This window comes from Eptatretus burgeri, chromosome 1 (assembly GCF_056783735.1).
Source record: "Eptatretus burgeri isolate ZD-2024b chromosome 1, Ebu_testis_v1, whole genome shotgun sequence".
Classification (NCBI taxonomy): Eukaryota; Metazoa; Chordata; class Myxini; order Myxiniformes; family Myxinidae; genus Eptatretus; species Eptatretus burgeri.
Genome location: NC_140961.1, coordinates 6,110,357 through 6,130,356, shown reverse-complemented (window position 1 = coordinate 6,130,356; position 20,000 = coordinate 6,110,357). Strand labels below are relative to the sequence as shown.

At 44.3% G+C, this 20,000-nt stretch overlaps 1 protein-coding gene across 1 annotated transcript in view; it reads left to right on the top strand.

Annotated features, from left to right (window-relative positions):
• ADGRA1 (adhesion G protein-coupled receptor A1) overlaps window positions 1–20,000 on the top strand; it is a 522,543-nt gene that overhangs the window by 260,579 nt on the left and 241,964 nt on the right. Inside the window, exon 3 of the mRNA XM_085871264.1 lies at window positions 15,329–15,453. Within this exon, the coding sequence (XP_085727390.1) occupies window positions 15,329–15,453 (125 nt within the window). The remainder of the gene's footprint in view (window positions 1–15,328; window positions 15,454–20,000) is intronic.

Sequence of the window (20,000 nt, the reverse complement as noted above, 5' to 3'; positions counted from 1 at the left end):
TTTAAGAGCAAGCAGTGTGTTACGATATGACCTCTGACAGGATGACCTTGAGTTATAGTCTAGGACCTGGCTTAGACATGTATGCACTTAATTTAGGAGAGGATAACTCAACTGTTTTAGGCTAATATGACCCCAAGGAACAACTTGGGATGTGTGCCAAAATCTCTATCCGGGACGAACAGCCCGAAAATTACCACGCCCTTTTTAAAATCGATGTACCCCATTTTCTATCACTCTATGCACCCTATTATAACTCACTCAGCCTACTTTTGATTTATTCATAGCACCAGTGCTACAAGAGAGAGAGAGAGAGAGAGAGAGAGAGAGAGAGAGAGAGAGAGAGAGAGAGAGAGAGAGAGAGAGAGAGAGAGAGAGAGAGAGAGAACGAGAGAGAGAGAGAACGAGAGAGAGAGAGAGAGAGAGAGAGAGAGAGAGAGAGAGAGAGAGAGAGAGAGAGAGAGAGAGAGAGAGAGAGAGAGAGAGAGAACGAGAGAGAGAGAGAGAGAACGAGAGAGAGAACGAGAGAGAGAACGAGAGAGAGAACGAGAGAGAGAACGAGAGAGAGAACGAGAGAGAGAACGAGAGAGAGAACGAGAGAGAGAACGAGAACGAACGAGAACGAACGACTTATCCAGCCAGGACTGCTATCAACTGAACGAGAAGTTCCCACTACTCTACAACTCCTACATGAATGGTGGATTTGTCATGAACACCACCAAGAAAGGGAGTGGAGTGCCCTTTGACCAGGTGCTAGAGCAGTGCTACAATCGGCCTGCCAAAGTGAGTGGGGGGGTAATTGGGGTCACCAGAAAGAAGGAAGCAGTAGCTCTGTGGGAAATTATCAAGCATAAAAAGACCAGTGCATTGACCTCCTGAAGATGAAGGATGATGTCGAAAGAGAACTCTCACTTCACCATGACTTCAACCCAAGTACTGCAACTAAGATAGTTGGGATGGTGCAAGACATAGAGGAGTATCTCCTGAAGGTATGCAGTCCTCTACAAGACCAGGTAGCACTGAAGAATGTTCTCACTGGAGAAATTGTGACCAATGTAAATGTAGACAAATTGTTGTGCTGTATCAAGGCGGGCAGCACTGCTTGTGCTAATTTTATCGATGATCGACTCAGAAATGGTTCGATATCGATACACTCAACTATTAGCAAAATCAAGTTTACATCCCCTAATACCACCTTGAAATTGGCTCCCAAAGCAGACATCAAAGATGAGACAATCAAAGCTCTCATGTTTATTGAGTATGGGAGTCACCGGGGGTTCACTGTTGAGGAGCAACTCAAGCATGAGATCACCAATTCTGCATTCTTCTTGGTTGACGAAGATGGTTACTTGAGGAAGAGTACCAAATCACAACTTGGGACTGAGCTGCTGAAGTTGTGCCCACTAATAGTATGGTAGGTTAATAGTTAAATAGTATGGTAGGTAGGTTACTATTTTTACTAATAGTAAAAAGGGCCAGAAACCTCCCTACAAACCCACGCCATCATTATCGACTTCATGGTCTTGGTGAGAAAGGTCCCCTTAAAGGAGCTTGATCCACCCGTCAAGACATTCCATGACTTTGCGATTGCCTTGAAATCTATGGTCACCAAAGCTGGGCACAACTGTGATGAGATCCATATCGTTTTTGATGCTTACAGAGAGGACAGCATCAAGAATGGAGAGAGGGGGAGAAGAAGAAAGTCAAAAGAAATGGTTGTCCTTGATCTGATATCACCAAACCAAAATGTTCCAGTGGTATTAGAGAACTTTTGGTCAACTTCCATCAGCAAAACCGCTTTCCAGGCATTCTATGTTCAGTGGCTCACCACCATTTACCACGGAACCAAACCTCTATACCTCGGTATATCACCACAGGCATGGATGCTGTCAGCTGGGTGTGCTTCTCCATTTCCTCGGCTCAACTGCACACACGAGGAAGCTGATGACAGGATGTTGTTCCATGTGCAGGACATTCTAAGTCACCAGTCAGGACCTACATCCATGACGCTGTCATCAGGTGACACAGATGTCTTTGTGTATAGAGACATCTGTGTCTCTATACACAAAGCCTGATCGACTACCTTGTCAAGAGTGGGTTGCGCTTTCTCTAGTAAGCGTTGCCGTATGTGGGCTGATCTGAGTCCTTGGATGAATGCCTCCCGGGTCGCTTCCTTTCGGTGTTCCTCGGCGCTTACCGCCCGGAAGCTGCAGTCTTTTCCCAGCTGATTCAGAGCTTGCAGGAACTGATAGGAATCTGGACAGATTCTTGAGCATTGCTGGAAAATATAATCTGACTCTCAACTACGAGAAATGCGTATTCTCGGCAAGGTCAATTGACCTTCTCGGCTACACAATAGCCGACGGCACAATTAAGCCTGATCCTGAGCGATTGCGCCCGCTCCGTGAGCTTTCACCACCTCAGGACTTGCAAACAATGCGCCGGGTGATCGGGATGTTCGCTTACTATGCAAGATGGATTTCGCAATACTCCGAGAAAATACATCCCCTAGTGCATTGCAAAAACTTTCCACCAGATGCCGCTGTCGTAAAAGCTTTCCACGATCTCAAGGATGATATCAGTAAGTCCGTGGTTTTATCGATCGACAGCTCGGTGCCCTTCGTGGTGGAGACCGACGCTTCAAATCACGCCATAGCTGCAACACTTAATCAGTCTGGGCGGCCGGTCGCTTTCTTCTCGAGAACTCTCTAGAAGCGAGCAGAGACACTCGGCAATAGAGAAGGAGGCGTACGCCATCGTCGAAGCGCTGCGTAAATGGAGACATTATTTACTGGGAAACCACTTCACGCTCGTTACGGACCAACGATCCGTGGCTTTCATGTTTGATGGGAAAAATAACGGGAAAATTAAGAATGAAAAAAATTATGAGATGGCGGATAGACCTAGCCTGCTACAGGTACGACATTGTTTACCGGCCCGGGAAGGAAAACCCTGCTGCAGATACCTTCTCCCGGGTCTACAGTTCGGCAACAATCAGTCAGGCTTTGCAAGACCTCCATGTGTCTCTGTGCCACCCAGGGGTAACCAGGATGGCACATTTCGTACGCAGACAAAATCTTCCCTATTCTGTTGAAGATATTAAACAAATGAATGCTTCATGCCCTGTTTGTGCTGAACTAAAACCCAGATTCTATGGCGCGGCTTCTGGCAGACTGATCAAGGCTACTTCCCCCTTCGAGAGACTAAACATCGACTTCAAAGGGCCCCTACCGACCGAAACAGACAACAGATACATATTCACCGTTGTTGATGAATATTCAAGGTTCCCTTTCGCGTTTCCGTGCTCGGATATGACCTCGGGCACTGTCGTAAAATGTCTCTCTGACCTCTTCGCTATGTTTGGGAAACCTTCGTACATACATTCAGACAGAGGGCCGTGTTTCATGTCGGCCGGGCTAAAACAATTCCTATTAGAGCACGGCATAGCAACTAGTCGAACGACGGGTTACAACCCACAGGGAAACGGGCAGGTGGAACGGTATAATGGAGTAATTTGGAAAGCCGTAACTCTGGCGCTGAAATCGAGAGGACTGGGCCCCGAGCGATGGGAGGTTACTCTTCCTGACGCTCTGAATTCCATACGCTCTTTGCTCTGCACGTCCACAAATGCCACTCCTCACGAACGTATGTTTACTCACCAACGACGTTATGTTGACGGTCAAACGGTGCCCAACTGGCTGACCCACCCCGGTACAGTGTTCATGAAACGCCCGGTACGACAAAGCAAGTATGAACCGCTGGTGGAGGGGTCGAACTCATTGACACTAATCCAGAGTATGCTCATGTCAGGCTCCCGGATGGCAGGGAGACCACTGTGTCGGTTCGCCATCTGGCTCCCTCAGGTACTCCTCCCGCCGGCACACCACCTCCTGGCACTCCTCCTTCTGACATTTCCCCCAGGAACTCCGCCAGGCGACGGGCTGCCGCGTTCCACCCGAGAGCGATCGAGGAGTCATCCCCGGCACAAGTCGAGGCTCACCAAGAGGATCGGGAGTCTCCCTCAAGTGAAACTGCCGTTACTCCCGGAGAGGTCGACGAATAAGGCCCCTCGACGACTCAATCTGTAAAGGGGATTATCGGCATTCTCGCTGCTCATGCTCCTATATGCCCATTATATCATATATCGATGCTCATTTCCATGCTCCTACAACTCAAAATAATCACTGCTTGGCATGTATGCTTCTGTAGATCAATTAGTCCGCGTTGCTTGAAATGTATACTCCTATAGTGCTAAAGCAATCATGGTGTGTAAGATGGGCCCCTAGTTACATTTTAAAGGTGGGGAGAATGTGGTGAATTAACGTGAATCGAGGGACATGACGCGGGATCACATGTTGTGCGTCTCGCGTATAAGGGGAGGTCTCTCTGCGGCACGAGGGATTGTCCCCGGGGCATTGCTATTGACATCGGCTGTCCACTTGATGCTCGTTAACTGAAGGTGCTCATTGACTGGTGAGAATGGAGATTATATCGAACTCCGTGCTTACGCGGATTTAGTCTGCAATGGTTAACTGCACATGTATACGTTTCTGCTTATGTACTCCTAGCTGAACCTGTATTTCCTGGTGTGCCCACAGAAGCGGCTCCAATCAAATGGAATAAAGCCTAAACTCTGAAGGTTCATCTCTCGCTCTCATTTCAGTGTGCCTGTTATACCACATCACAGTCAATTGGAGAGATCTTGGCCTCCAAGAGCTTTGGCGCGTCAAACTCAGGAGTGAAAAGATCAATATTACCACTCCGCGATATCTGCATAGCACTGGGAGACGAGCTCACAAAGTGTCTCCCAGCACTCCATGCGCTGACTGGGTGCGATACAACCAGCAAGATATCAACTAAACTTACAGCCCTGAATGCTGTCCGCAAAGCAGGAAATTCCTCTCTGATCCTGGATTTTGACTGTCCCCAGCTAGCAGAAAGTGCAATACAGATGGCAGAGACATTCTTGGTCAAGTGTCTCAAACCATCAACAGACCTGGAGACATTTGACGACCTGCGTCTCACTGCATTTGATAGCAATGCCCTCAAGATGGACTTTGAGAGAACCACTTGCACCTCAACTAATGCAAGGAAACATATCCATAGAGGTTATTACCAACAGCAGCTGTGGGTCCAAGCCCCATTTAGAGATGCCACCCTGATTATGAATGCCGAGTCTTATGGGTTTGTAAGAAGGGGCAGTTTATTAGTCCCTGAGATTGTGATCTCCATACTCAAAGGCTTGCCAAATCCCTGCACATGTGGCAAGTGTGCTCGCAAAAATGGGTGTTCCTGCAGGGTAGCTGGGATCAAGTGTTGCAAGTACTGCAAATGCAAGGGAGGTGATTGTTGTAAAAACCCTATCACTGAATGAACACTACTTATCATCCTCATACCTGGACTCTGTTGTGTTACTCTTCAGGTTCCTGACCCTGGTTTACGTGACACATAAACAGTATTAATGTGGTTTTAAATGTTGTATTGTTGGTGGTTGGGCAATTTCCCTGCTGATCTTTGAAACATTTAAGCTCTCTAGATACTGCTGCCCACTAAAGTAATAAGTTTTGTTTTTTATTTTTCATTTTAAGTTTACATTCCATTGATAATAGTATGTAAGTGATTGAAAATACAATTTCTTTATATTAATCAAATGCTCGCTTTCTTTCTTTTTAAAAAATCCCTTGTATTGTTCAAATTCCAAGTTGTCAGTTTAACTCAAGTAGATGACACAAATCTTCTAACTTTGCTCTAAGTCCGGAAAGTTTAAGTTAATAAATATATGGCAATTCCAGTATGTACGGTAATAAGTATGGTAAATAAAACGGTTTTTAGCCATTTTCTCATAAAAAAATATCAAATTAGAAATTTTACACTCTTCTATGACCCCCCTAAATAAATAAATAAACTTGGCCATTCTGAACATTTTGAGCACCTCAGAAAATCTGGAGCTCCAACGGTTTAGACGATACAGCTATGTCAGAAGTAGCACTTTCGATGAAAAAGGGTGTGGTCATTTTAAAAAGGGCGTGGTCATTTTCGGGATGTTCGTCCCGGATAGAGATTTTGGCACACATCCCAAGTTGTTCCTTGGGGTCATATTAGCTTAAAACAGTCGAGTTATCCTCTCCTAAATTAAGTGCATACATGTCTAAGCCAGGTCCTGTACTAGTACCCACACTCACCTCTAAGCTGTCTAGCCTGGGTTTGAATCCCGATCCAGCTATAAAATGTCATCCTGGTGTTTCACAGACCGGATGAATCATCAATGTGTGTGTCGTCTCTACGATGGACGTCGAACTGGGAGTCCTGTCTTTGCCATTGGTTGATGGATGTTAAAGATCCTCACGGTATGCTTGGCCGAGCTATCACCAGCACCATGGCAAAATTACAAATTCCTGTCCTAACTACTGCTGGTAAGGCAATGGCAAACCACCCAGGAAACTCTTGCTCAGGAAGTTGCTTCGGCAGCACAGATGCTCAGTAACGAGTATTGTACATCACATCTATACAAGTGTGTGTGTGTGTGTGTGTGTGTGTGTGTGTGTGTGTGTGTGTGTGTGTGTGTGTGTGTGTGTGTGTGTGTGTGTGTGTGTGTGTGTATATGTGTCCTCCAGAATTATATAACCATGAAACCTAGCAGCCTGAAACTGCATGCATATGAAGGGAATTCCAATGTAGTGCATGAATGAAAATTTTGTGTTTGTGTTCATTAAAACGCCCCTTTTTAAAAATAATTATTTGCCTTTTATAATTATCCTTTATCAAGGTGACATCCTTTCTCAGCCCTCTGTAAAGGCCCAGTCACACGTTGACGTTTTAGCCAGCTTATGCCGATTTTTGAAAAATTTGTCTAAAACGCTGGCACACGTCGAATACGTTATGGGTAAGTTTTGGAAACATTGAGAGCACGCAGAAAAACACTGCCATACATCGTAGTACGCTGGCTTTCATCGTTGTACTTTGCGGTTGTCCTCAAAATTTAGCATGCTTGAAATTTTACGACTTATGCCAGCGTATGACTCACAAGTTCCGCTACGCTGGCCATAAGTTGTAGGCACGTTATGCCTACAACTCACAAAGTGTCTCCGTCGACACACGTTGACACACGCGATCGTTGACACACGTCGACACACGTTAATTGTAAGTTAATCATAAGTCGAAACACGTTGAGGTAATGTTTAGCGTACCCGAAACTTATTTCTAACCTATGAGTAAAGTGCTGTAGGTACGTTACGCGATCGTTGACACACGTCGAGACACGTTGCTTGTTAGGTACTCATTAGTCGAAACACGTCGAGGTAATGGTTAGCGTCAGTGTTCCAGACTCCCTGGTTCTTGTTTTTTTTATTTTTTTTTCTTCGGTATGACGGTGATGTTGACACTTCGATTTCTAGTGTGGTTATGATTTAAATCGTTGAGCGGCAGCCTATTAATTATATTATATTATAACCGCACTAGAAATCGAAGTGTCAACATCACCGTCATACCGAAAAAAATAAAAATAAAAAAGCAGGGAGTCTGGAACACTGACGCTAACCATTACCTTGACGTGTTTCGACTTATGAGTAACTTACAAGTAACTTTTGTCGACGTGTGCCAATGATCGCATATCGTGCGTACAACTTATTCCCATCGCATGCGGAACGTGTGAGGCATACGGCAAGTACGTCGTAAAATTTTGACACGTTTAAAATCACAAGACGTACTCCACTTAATACGACATATGATAGTGTACTTTAGCGTTCTATTCACGTATACCAAACTTACCCATACCGTAGTCGACGTGCGCCAGCATTTTAGACGCATTTTGCAGAGGTCGGCATACGCTGGCAAGATTGCCAAGGTGTGACTGGGATGTTGACACTTCCATTTCTCCGGTGGTTTTGATTTGAATCGTTGTGCGGCAGCCTTTTAATTGGCTACGCCACGTGATCGTCGGCGATACGTGCAGCACGCTATGCATAAGTTAAACTATCGTTGGGCATAGGTTGTGAACGCCGACAACAGGCTAAGCATTCGTTGGTATAAGTTATCTATAAGACAACGAAACGTTCTGTGTCCGTTACTAATATGTTATGCATATGACCAACTCGTTATGAATACGTCCGAATCTTAAAAAAAAGATCAAAAGTTCAGCGTAAGCCAGCGTTTTACATACATTTTGATACGTTGCCATTGCTGGCTTAAACGTCAAGGTGTGACTGGGCCTTAAGCTGACCAAGAATGATGTGGGGACTTATTTCGCCATTTTGTTCGGCCAATTCAAACATGATCAACTCTCACAGGGTAATTAAAGTATACTGTATGATTGAAATATATCTGATTTGTTTGAGAATCGGGTCTTATGGACTAAATAAATGTTAAATCTGGAGTTATATCTGAAAATTTCAACAAAGTAGTGATTTTCACAACTCAGTGTATTTATTTAAGCAAACTAATAACTTTAATATTTTTCCAATTTTCGGCCGATTATATTTCGTGATGAAATGATTATGGAATGTACAGAAAGTGTAACTTCATTGAGGGTAACACTGTGCTTCATAACCTGCTTTTGCAAGTCATGATAATCGACTCAACAGGGGTCCTTTTATTTGGCATTGACACATGCAGTTGTTTTTTTTTTTACCATTTTGTATGATGTGCTTTCATGAAGAAATATATATATATATATATATATATATATATATATATATATATATATATATATATATATATATATATATATACTAATAGTTGCTGCAATATATTAATAGTCAGCAGTTGCTGAAAACAAGTAGGTACAGAGACAGCCCACACGATTGTGCTACAAATGGGTACAAATGACTCTCTGTGGGGTGTGTGCATGCCTGCATGCTTTGTTATGTGTGTGCGGTGCATGCGTTTCGTGGGTGCACGGTCCGAACTCGCACCTGGGCCCATTGTGTGTGGTGCTGTGGAGGTGGTTATGCCATCTCGTGAACCATGTGCTTCTGCATGTGGGGAACAAACGTGCTGCGACATCGAAGCCACGTGGGACATGCCACTGCAGTGTGGGTGTGGGGAAATCCCGGCATGTGTGCGAGTGAAAGTATATCACCGGTGCGCACCAGCGAGTATATAGCTGGTGCGCATGCACAGTTATCATTGACTGCGAGGAGGTTGGAGGAATGTGTATGCAGGGGGGGGAGGGCGGAGGGGGAGGGGTGGGGGGCATGCATGCAGGCAAGCCTTTGCCAGGTATATAGCATGGGTTTTAATTTTTAAATGCTCCTGCCCGGTTTTATATCGAACACGGCAGTTAAGAAGAAATCGTTTGGGTGCATTTATCACCACAATAACTCCTCCGTGTGCTGCCTTCCCTCCCATTACACTTCCTTCCTCTCCCCTCACACTGACTTCCCTTCCATTCATGCTGCCTTCCCTTCCATCCAGGCTGCCTTCCCTTCCATTCAGGCTGCCTTCCCTTTCATTCATGCTGCCTTCCCTTCCATTCATGCTGCTTTCTCCTCCCCTTATGCTGCCCTGCCTTCCGCTCCCCTCGCACTGCCTTCTCTTCCATTCCTGCTACCTTCCCTTCCATTCATGCTGCCTTCCCTTCCATTCATGCTGCTTTCCCCTCCCCTTATGCTGCCCTGCCTTCCCCTCCCCTCACACTGCCTTCTCTTCCATTCATGCTACCTTCCCTTCCATTCATGCTGCCTTCCCCTCCCAATACGCTGCCTTCCTTTCCCCTCTCCTCATGCTGTCCTTCCTTCCCCTCCAGTCACACAGCCTTCTCTTCCCCTCTCCTCATGCTGCCCTGCCCTCCCGTCCCCTCACACTGCCTTCCCTTCCCCTCTCCTCAAGCTGCCCTGCCTTCCCCTCCCCTCACACTGCCTTCCCTTCCCCTCTCCTCATGCTGCCCTGCCCTCCCCTCCCCTTATGCTGCCTTCCCTTCCCTTCTCCTCATGCTGCCCTGCCTTCCCCTCCCCTCATGCTATCCTCCTCCCACACCCCTCCACCACCATACAACTCTCCGGAGTTTGAGGAGAGGAAGGGCTGTCAAAGAATGTGCGAAATGGACAAAGGAAAGGTTTTTTTGTAGCAGTTGGAACTGCTGCTCAGATCAATTCCGCAAGTAGTCTCAGATTAAGAAATTCTCGAGCTCATCGTATGTGTGGAAATTAAATAAAGACATGAACACTGGCACAGCTTTGTTGACGATTGAAGGAAAATGTGCTTTGTTCCCTTCCCCTCCTCTCATGCTTACCTCCTCCCAAAGCCCCTCCACCCCCCACGGACCTTTCTGGGTGGTGTCTGAATGTTGTTTAGTATTTCCCCTTTGAACGTACTGTTTTAATATACCCAATTTCGTTCAATCATACACTAATGCCGACATAAGGGGACCATCCCCCCCCAACCCTCCTTTCCCTCAAATCCCCCTATCAAACGCATTTCAAGAGCACCCCCTTCCCCTCCTCACTACCCCCCTCTCTCCCTCATCCTCCTCACTCCTTTCCCTTCCCAGAGTGTAGTGAGGCCTCGCTCTTTCCCTCCCCTCCTCGCTGTTTGTCCAATTCTCCTTCGAGTTTGTCCTTCAACTCCACTGTTGGTTCACCCCCCCACCCTCACTATCACCACAATAACTCCCCACCCTTCCTTCTGTCATGATACATCCTGATCTGTTTCGTGTTCTATCTCTTCCCCGAGTCTTGACTATATACAAAAAAGTTATAATTTGGCAACCATTGTACAGGCTTCATGGGCCGAATGGTGTCTTTCTGTGTTGAAGTTCCTCGAAAGGGAAGTTATATATCATCACAGTACATTGTGAACTGTGGTGGCTGTCCGTGCATCCGTCTGTCTTCCGTTTACAGCGGCTGCTTCTCGTGCTGCATTGAAAAGCTGAACATTCACTTTTGAAATGATCGGAGAACAGACATGAGTAGTGTTGTTTCCAAATCTTATTTCACACCCATGATAATTTGTTCCTCTTTCTCAGACAAATCCAACCTGCGTCGCCCTGTGCTGCTTCACTATTTTGCTGTGGGCGGTACAAGTAGCTCAGAGCTTTGGTTCTGAGCAAAAGCAAGAGTTCAACACAATTGACCTTTTCAAAGTCCATGAAATATTATTTAAATTGATAGATTAACTTAAACATTTGTGTGTGTGTGTCTGTGTGTGTGTGTGTGTGTGTGTGTGTGTGTGTGTGTGTGTGTGTGTGTGTGTGTGTGTGTGTGTGTGTGTATGTGTGTATGTGTGTATGTGTGTGTGTTTGTACGTGTGTTTGCCTTTGTACATTTGCATACATTTTGCACACATATGGTAGATATGTCAGGTCAGTCAGGTTTCTTGGCTGCCACTGGTAACATGTAACACAGTGCTACCTCCTGCATGGTCGGGTAGTCGGCGACTAAACTGACTACCCTCACTGGCTCAGCAGTGGGAAGGTTGACTTTGACACCCTGCAGGACTAAAAACAATATCGGCAAAAGGACAGACGAGCTCCTTTAGGTCGCCAATGGCCAGCCAGGAAGGAGATGGTGGTCTGAAAAACACCCATCCGGTAAGACTGTTTTTTTGGGAGTAGATCGTCGACAGCAACCGAAAAGTTAATGGCCCCTAGTTACCGGCATTATGGGGTGCGAAGAATTTCCGGTGACCTGCCTGTCTCTGCTGCCAACGAGAGGGGGGGGGATGGAAGGCTCAACCAGTAGTGGTATTGGTCCCTCCCAAGATACTTGCCTTTTGAACCTACGTGACTCTTCTTCAATTCATTTCACCAACATCCATGGTCTTTCTTCAAATCGTTCCTCTGTTGAACATCATCTCGGAAGCTCTTCTCCTAATATCTTTCTTCTATCAGAGACCCAATTATCACCTGATGTTCTTGTTAATTATTTTAACATTTCGAACTACAACCTTCACTCACGATTCCGCTTCAAAGGAGGAGTCTGTGTCAACTCCAACATCAACACACCTGCTGTACACCTTGTGGACCTCGAACCTCCAAACGTTGATGTCATCTGGCTTAAGATTTGTCTCCAGACCATCAATATCTTTCTCTGCTTCACTTACTGCTCTCCCAATTCTACAAACTTTATCACTTTCTTTGACTATCTTAACTCCAGTCATGAGGCCATGACATCCGAACACCTTCAAACAGAATTTCTCTATCTCGGAGACTTCAATGTACACCACAGGGAGTGGCTGAAATCTTCCCACATGGATGTTGGGGGAGTTGAAGTTCTTAAGTTTTCCATTATTGATGATTTCAAACAAATTATCACCCACCCTACTCATATCCCAGATTGTCATGACCACACCACCAATACTTTGGATTCATTCTTCACCTCTAATCCGTTACATTCCAACTACACAATTTCACCTCCAATTGGTTCTTCTGACCACAATCTTGTGAACATCACTTTACTTCCCACCACCACTTCTCCTCCGACTGCTCTGATGAGACACCAGTATTGGCATTTTAATAACGCTGACTGGACGAGTTTACGAAACTTCTTTTCTGACTTTCCCTGGAAAGACGACTTCCTCTCCCGAGGTGATGCCTCTATCTCTGCTGAACTTATAGTTGAGGTTGTTGTTGCAGGAATAGAGGATTATATCCCCTTCTCATTTAAATCTATCTCTCCTCCAAATTCTTGGTTCAATAATTCCTGCTCTACAGCCATTCGTACATGGGATGCCGCTCATCAGACTTGGAAAAACTCTTCTTCCTCCGACTCGTATTCAGCTTTCATAACCGGCAGAAATCATTGCAAACATGTTATTCATGAGGAGAAGCATTCCTTTATTCGAAAGAAGTGTGACAACCTCTCATCTCCTTCCATTAATGGATCTTTCTGGTCCTTAGCTAAAAGTATCTCCAACAACTTTTGTCGCTCGGCCTTTCCTTTGCTTTTCCGTTCCGATGATACCATCGCTGTCTCTCTGACTGATAAAGTAACTCTTTTTGGTTCTCTTTTCTCCACTAACTCCACACTGGATGACTTGAACATTCCATCTCCCTCTGATGCTCCCCTCACCAATCCTATGTCCCTTCCTATAATCTCTTTTCAGGCAGTCAAAAAAAAAACACTCCTCTCTCCAGACAAGGCCGACGGGCAAGATGGCATTCCTCCCCGTGTCTTGAAGGACTGTGCTTCAGAACTTGCACCCGTGCCTGCTTGTTTGTTTCGTTTTTGTTTAAAAACCCAAAGTTTTCCTCTTTCCTGGAAACATGCCTTGGTTCAGCCTTTTGAACCTTCCCTTGAAACGACAATCCCATTGCTCTGACTTCTACTGTTTCCAAAGTCTTTGAATGTCTTCTCAATTCCCATTTTCTCAAGCACCTTGAATCTCACAGTCTTATATCTGACCACCAATACGGCTTACGCAAGGCAAGATCTACATGTGATATCCTTTCTTACATGACGAATGTCTGGGCCTTTTTGAGAGACTTTGGGGAATCCTTTGTTGTCGGCCTTGATATCTCAAAAGTCTTTGACAGAGTTTAGCATCGGAGTCTGATATCCAAGCTTCCCTCTTTAGGCTTTTCTCCTTCACTCTGCTCTCTCATATCGAGCTTTCTCTCCGAGTGCTCTAACCCCGTTATTGTTGATGGTTCAACATCTCCCCCCTTCCCTATCAACAGCGGTGAACCTCAGGGTTCCGTCCTGTCCCCAACACTCTTCCTTCTTTTTATAAATGACCTTCTTTCTTCCACAATTAACCAAATGCACTCGTATGCTGATGACTCGACATTACATTTCTCCATATCTTTCCCATCTGCCTCGTCTTCCCTCACTTGATCTACATCTCGTTTCATCACAGCCACCTCTTTAAGTTCGGATTTTGACAAGATCTCCCAGTGGGGCAAATGTAATCAAGTTAAATTTAATGCTTTTAAAACTCAATTTCTTCCCATATATATATATATATATATATATATATATATATATATATATATATATATATATATATATATATATATATATATATATATATATATATATATATATATATCTCTCTCTCTCTCTCTCTCTCTCTCTCTCTCTCTCTCTGTCTCTGTCTCTGTCTCTCTCTGTCTCTCTCTCTCTCTCTCTCTCTGTCTCTGTCTCTGTCTCTCTCTGTCTCTCTCTCTCTCTCTCTCTCTCTCTCTCTCTCTCTCTCTCTCTCTCTCTCTCTCTCTCTCTCTCTCTATCTCTTTCTCTGTCTCTGTCTCTGTCTCTGTCTCTGTCTCTGTCTCTGTCTCTGTCTCTGTCTCTGTCTCTGTCTCTGTCTGTGTCTCTGTCTGTGTCTGTGTCTGTGTCTCTCTCTCTCCTATCTCTCTCTCCTATCTCTCTCTCCTATCTCTCTCTCCTATCTCTCTCTCCTATCTCTCTCTCCTATCTCTCTCTCCTATCTCCTTTGAAAGCTCAACAATTACCCATGTGACACAATAAACCCACGAGGTATTACTCCAACATCAAATATATCCTGGAATCCACACATTACTCAAACAGCTAAGTCTTCCTCGAAGAAATTAGGAGTCCTGTTCAGATGTCGAACATTCTTCTCATCTGAACAGTTGCTCCAACGATATAAAGGATTGATTCATCCTTGTATAGAGTACTGCTCTCACATCTGGGGAGGTTCCAACTCCACATACTTAATGGACAGAATTGAATCCAAAGTTATTTGACTTGTGAACTCCACCAATGTGACCTCAAAACTCGACCCGCTCAAATTAAGCTGCATAGTGGGTTCTCTCTCATTTTATGCAGACATTACTTCGGTTTCTGTTCGTAAGAACTTGCTGCTTGTGTTCCTCCACCATTAGCGAGCCCAAGGAATACTCGACAAGACACTACATCACATGATTATTGTGTGGCCATTGGCAACTCTAGGCTGGGTCGTTATGATGTTTGTTTCTTCCCCTCCACTGCCAAACTCTGGAACTCTTTACCTTCTCACGTCTTCCCAAACACTTATGCCTTTCCCCTCTTCAAAAAGCAGATTTTTTTACTTTCTCACAAACTCTTAGACTATTCTATCTTTCCATACTTTTCTGTCAATACAGTTCTTTTATTCAGGCTTGGCCTCGATGAGTACTATTTAGTCTGTGCCTTAAGCCTTCAACATTATGCATGTATATATATATATATATATATATATATATATATATATATATATATATATATATATATATATATATATATATATATATATATATATATATATATATATATATATATATATATATATATATATATATATGTTTTAACTCTCATCCACATTTCCAGATATTTTTGTGAATATCCATTTTGCAAAGTGTGGAAGTTACTGAGATGTTGACTTCAAAATAATGGCTGTGTATTTTTCTTTTCAACAGGACTTGCAGGAAGCTACATCTCCCCAGTCTTCACAGGGGGAGCTTCACCCCGTCGTGTATGCCTGCACAGCCCTGCTGCTCTTCTGCCTTGTAACAACTGCCTTCACATACATGCTCCGCAGAAGGTGGGAGTGCACAGCCATCTTCGAGATGGGATATTTTTCAGATCCTTTGGAACATATCACACTTTATTCCATAAATCTTTGTTTTGTACCAATTGCATACTTTTTGCCATGTACAACTTCAACCCTTTTATGTTTTACCAAACTTGGATTCAATACCCGAGCATGAAGTTGATTTTGTTCATCACAAAGAGGTGATACTACATGTTCCCCACCTTCTGGGTGATATGAGGAATGAATCTGTGTAATATGAAAGCTAAATCTTGAAGAATTTTTGAAATATCACATACACAAGCCAAATAACCGAGGTAGTTGCTTTGGCAACATAATTCAGCCAATCATTGCCGTGATATAATCAGGTTGAGATAATGTCATGAGCAATAGATATCTGCAGTATGAAAGATAAATGTGGAACGGTTTTTGAAATATCACGTGCACAAAAGTACATGGAGAGATGATCGGTCGGTCGGTTGGAGCTCATTTTCATGTTCCCCTCCTCTGTCCTTGTTGGAGGGCGGGGGTGGGGGGGGAGCAAATGGATTTTGTACTTTGCTTTGTTATTTAATCGGTGAATGGTGAGGATGTTGTGATTGATGTTAAACGATAAGATAATGCGAATATGTTGATGCATTGGATGCCACTGGAAAGCCCAATTCCCAACTCTTTCTCCTCATCCAGCGATCTTTGAGTACTTTGTGTTACGTTGTCAGAACTCAATGTGCTTGGACAGACAGCATGTACTGATGCAGATCCTTTGCAATGGTTGCTTACCTCGGATGAGCTGTTGGCCTATTGATGTTCTTACCTGAAACACTGGCTCATGAGGTGGAGAGCCATTGTGGATGACGTCCCATACACCATATGTTTGTCCGTAGTCTGTTAATGTCCTGTGAATCTTCAAGTAAGAGTACAATGAGGTCTGCTGATGTCTTTGGTTTGCATGTGCTTAGTGTAGAAATTCCTCCATGGGAATTAAATCAATAAAAAATACAAGATTCAATATCCAAGGACGAAGTCTTGTGATTCTGATGTAGTTTAACACTGTTCTTGTCCACGCTGTCTGTCCACTGTGTTTCTCCTGCAGCGGATGTACTATCAATGCGGTTCGTCCAGTATATTTATCCTGCAGATCCATCAGAAAGTTGACATTGTGCAAAAGCAGTTTTTGTTCATGGAGTCACAAAAGATTCGAAAAGCAGAACCTATTTGCACTTGAACGGTGTGAACAGTGAAATATTGCATTGTGTGTAACAAAATACATTAGGCACGGCCGTCAGATGGGCGGGCATCACGCGACAGCCAGGGATGCTCGAGGACCCTTTTTGAGCACGTCGCGCATTGCCGATCGAGGCATTCGTTTGCGTTTGACGTAATGTTTCACTTCCATATTTTGAGGCTGGAGTTTTTGAAACGTTTTCTTTTGCCTCAAATGATGCAGGTGTCAAATAATCAGCATTTTCTCTTTCTCGCCACGAGAAGATGCCAATTCAGGACGTGTATGCCGATTGTACCATCTGTCACTCCAAAAAGGCAGCATATGGGACAGTTGGCCAGCAAAAGATGTTAATTGCCTGAAAAAAGGCTTTCTCAGTCTGCCTGCCACCCCAAAATAACTGCATGCAACTCAATTCCTGTGTGTTGTGAATGTGTGCATCTGCTGCACATGGCTGCCCGGTGCCGATGCCACCTGTGTGTGCCACTTGTGTCGTCTGTTTTCAGGTTCAGGCTCGTGGAGGAGCTGGAAAATGTATTACGTGAAAGACTAAGCATGGTTAACTTTTTACATGAGAGTGGGCACTTTGGAAACACAGTTAACAGCATTGTCAGCCAAGTTGTCTGGATGCAACTCCCAACTCGGCCTGTTTGACCCTTTCATCTTCAGATGATGGTGTTATTCCGATCGCAAACGCGGCACGTGATGAATATAAGCTTCACAGGAGGTTGTTCGTTAAAATCATACATTTATGATATATATTATATACAAGTCACATCAAAGTAGATTACAATGATACGTTTTATTATACTTTTCACGTAAAGGTTTGCCTTTATGTTTTCGCACACTTATCAATGTGAGAGTACGTCATGATCATGACTCTGGAAGGGCATCGTTGGCAATAGATTATGGAGTCGGAACATATAACTTTGTTGGCATGTAACCGCTCCCAAAATGTGCCAACAGTTGTTAGTGTTCAAGAACGCTTTCCTCCAGTGAACAGATAAATATAAAACCATCGGCAGATACGCTGCTTAAAGCATTTAGCCCCTGATGGCATCGTCGTTCATGAAGAAGATCTTTGTGATGTTCGATTCTCAAGAGCCTAGCACAGAACAGAGTACCTATTGAAAAAGGTATCCTGCTGGATAAAAATAAGGCAGAGGAGACATTTGAGAAAACCCATTAATAGACTGTCGCAAAACCCAAGGTTGTTAGATCGATCAACGTCAAACTGGCAGTCGGGTGTCGTCCAAACTTGAATTTATTGAAAGGATAAAATACGAGTGCTCCTTAAACACACCAGCATATGGAAACTGCACACAGCAAAACAAAAGGTGACTGGATCTTTTCTCCTCTCTATTGGCTCTGATTTGCCATTTGCTGTTTATACTTGGCTCAAAAAAAATTCCCAAAACCCCTTCCCCATACAAATCACTCAAAAATGGTGAGATGATCCTACGTGCAAATAGAGCAGGAACTGCTCATTCCTGCTACTGCGCGATGAATTCGTATCCGGAGGCAGGGAAAAAAAATCTCCAAACACCTGATATCCTCTTCCGGTTGTAAAATCTAACGACAACATTCACACTCATCACCTTTTTACTCGACTCCACATTTAGAACGAAAATGTAGCCCGGATAAAAAGTGCAAAGTCAGATATAATTTCCAATAATATGTTCCATATCGAATCTTCGGTATAAAAGCATTAACATTGCGGAGAACACATTACACCGCATGGCAGACATTCACAAAATTTGTGACAGACACTAGATGTCTCTCACCCCGGTGATCGAAAGGTGGGGATAAAGCTCACAACTCAACTCCTGGAAGCACTGAACCTGACGATGCAAACGCAACTAGACGAGCACTCGGTGGAGATCGTACCTCCGCCAGGCTGAACGGTTTACATTTTGTATTCCACTGATAGGCTGGATCTGGATCCGGACCTGAACCACAATCGAATCGGCTTGTTATTGTCACCTAACCAACTCATCCATCTCGTTTTGCAATAATTCATCCATAACTTTTTTGAGATATCGTGCTATGTATCGGTTTTGAGCCGATCTCTCAACGGTGAAGAATCACTTTAAAAAATTTAAAAAAATTCTCATATCCGGATCTGGATTGGGACCTTCACCAAAACCGAATCGATTTGTCCTTGTCTCATACCCAACATGTTCACCAAGTTTCGTCCGAATCCGTTCGCAACTTTTTGAGATATCCTGTTCACTGACAAATAGACAGACGGGAGTGAAAACGTAATCTCCGTCCACCTTCGGTGGCGGAGATAATAATGAAACTACCTGAAGGACACAGTCTACATTATCGTTTTAGACATCCTGGAATTCCTGCAGTTGTAAAACCCAAGATTGATTTGATGAGAACCAATAATTAATAAGAAAGCGCCTGTAAGACAAAAAGAGGCCCACTCTACAATGCTGAACGATGCATCAAATAAAGTAGCATGTGCTATACTATGAAGTGGAACATGAATTTTGATCAATAAAAAAAACACAGGTGTGATAACAAGGGAGAGTAATGGCAGGTATACTTGTCAACAGACAGTCCACCTTGCTGTCAAGCATTGGAACCCATATACGGACCAACATCTGCTGTAATGGCTCCTCTCATAACAACCAAGGATGATTGGTCACAAAAAAAAAGCATCAGTTATTCGTCGGTGATGTGAATAGTTTAGTGCACTCCGAAACCTGGCTGTATGCCAGACTGTCAAAGGCTTGAGCGATATCCAGAGCGGTATCTGTTCAAAGCAGGGGTGGTCCTGCATGTGGTTTTGGGAATCCAACCACTGTTATGTCAGATTGAGTTACACATCCAAGGTGGAATAGCCAGGTTGGAAGGCAAACTGGTTGGCAAAGATTAGCGAGTTGGAGAAGGCACAGCCGATAGTGTCTGAGTTTGATTGCAATGATGGACTTCATTCCTTTGCTTATCACAGGGATGAATTTTGGAATCCTTATTATGGACTAGCAAATACCAACCGTCACTTCGCTGATGGGAATATGAGGAAGGGGAGGGAGAGAGGGGTGCGAGAGGGAGAGAGGGAGAGAGAGGGGTGGGAGAGGGAGAGAGGGGTGGCAGAGGGAGAGAGATGGGAGAAGGAGAGAGAGGGGGGAGAAAGAGAGAGAGGGGAGGAGGAAAGAGAGAGGATGGTGGGGAGAGGGGGAGCGAGGAGGAGGAGCAAACAAGGGGAAAGCAAGGAAAGCAAGGAAATTAGAGACAGGTGGAGGCCATTAAGCCCACCATGCCTGCGCCGCATCAACACCACATACATTTATCAACACCAGATAAAAATATGAAAATAGTAAAGTGT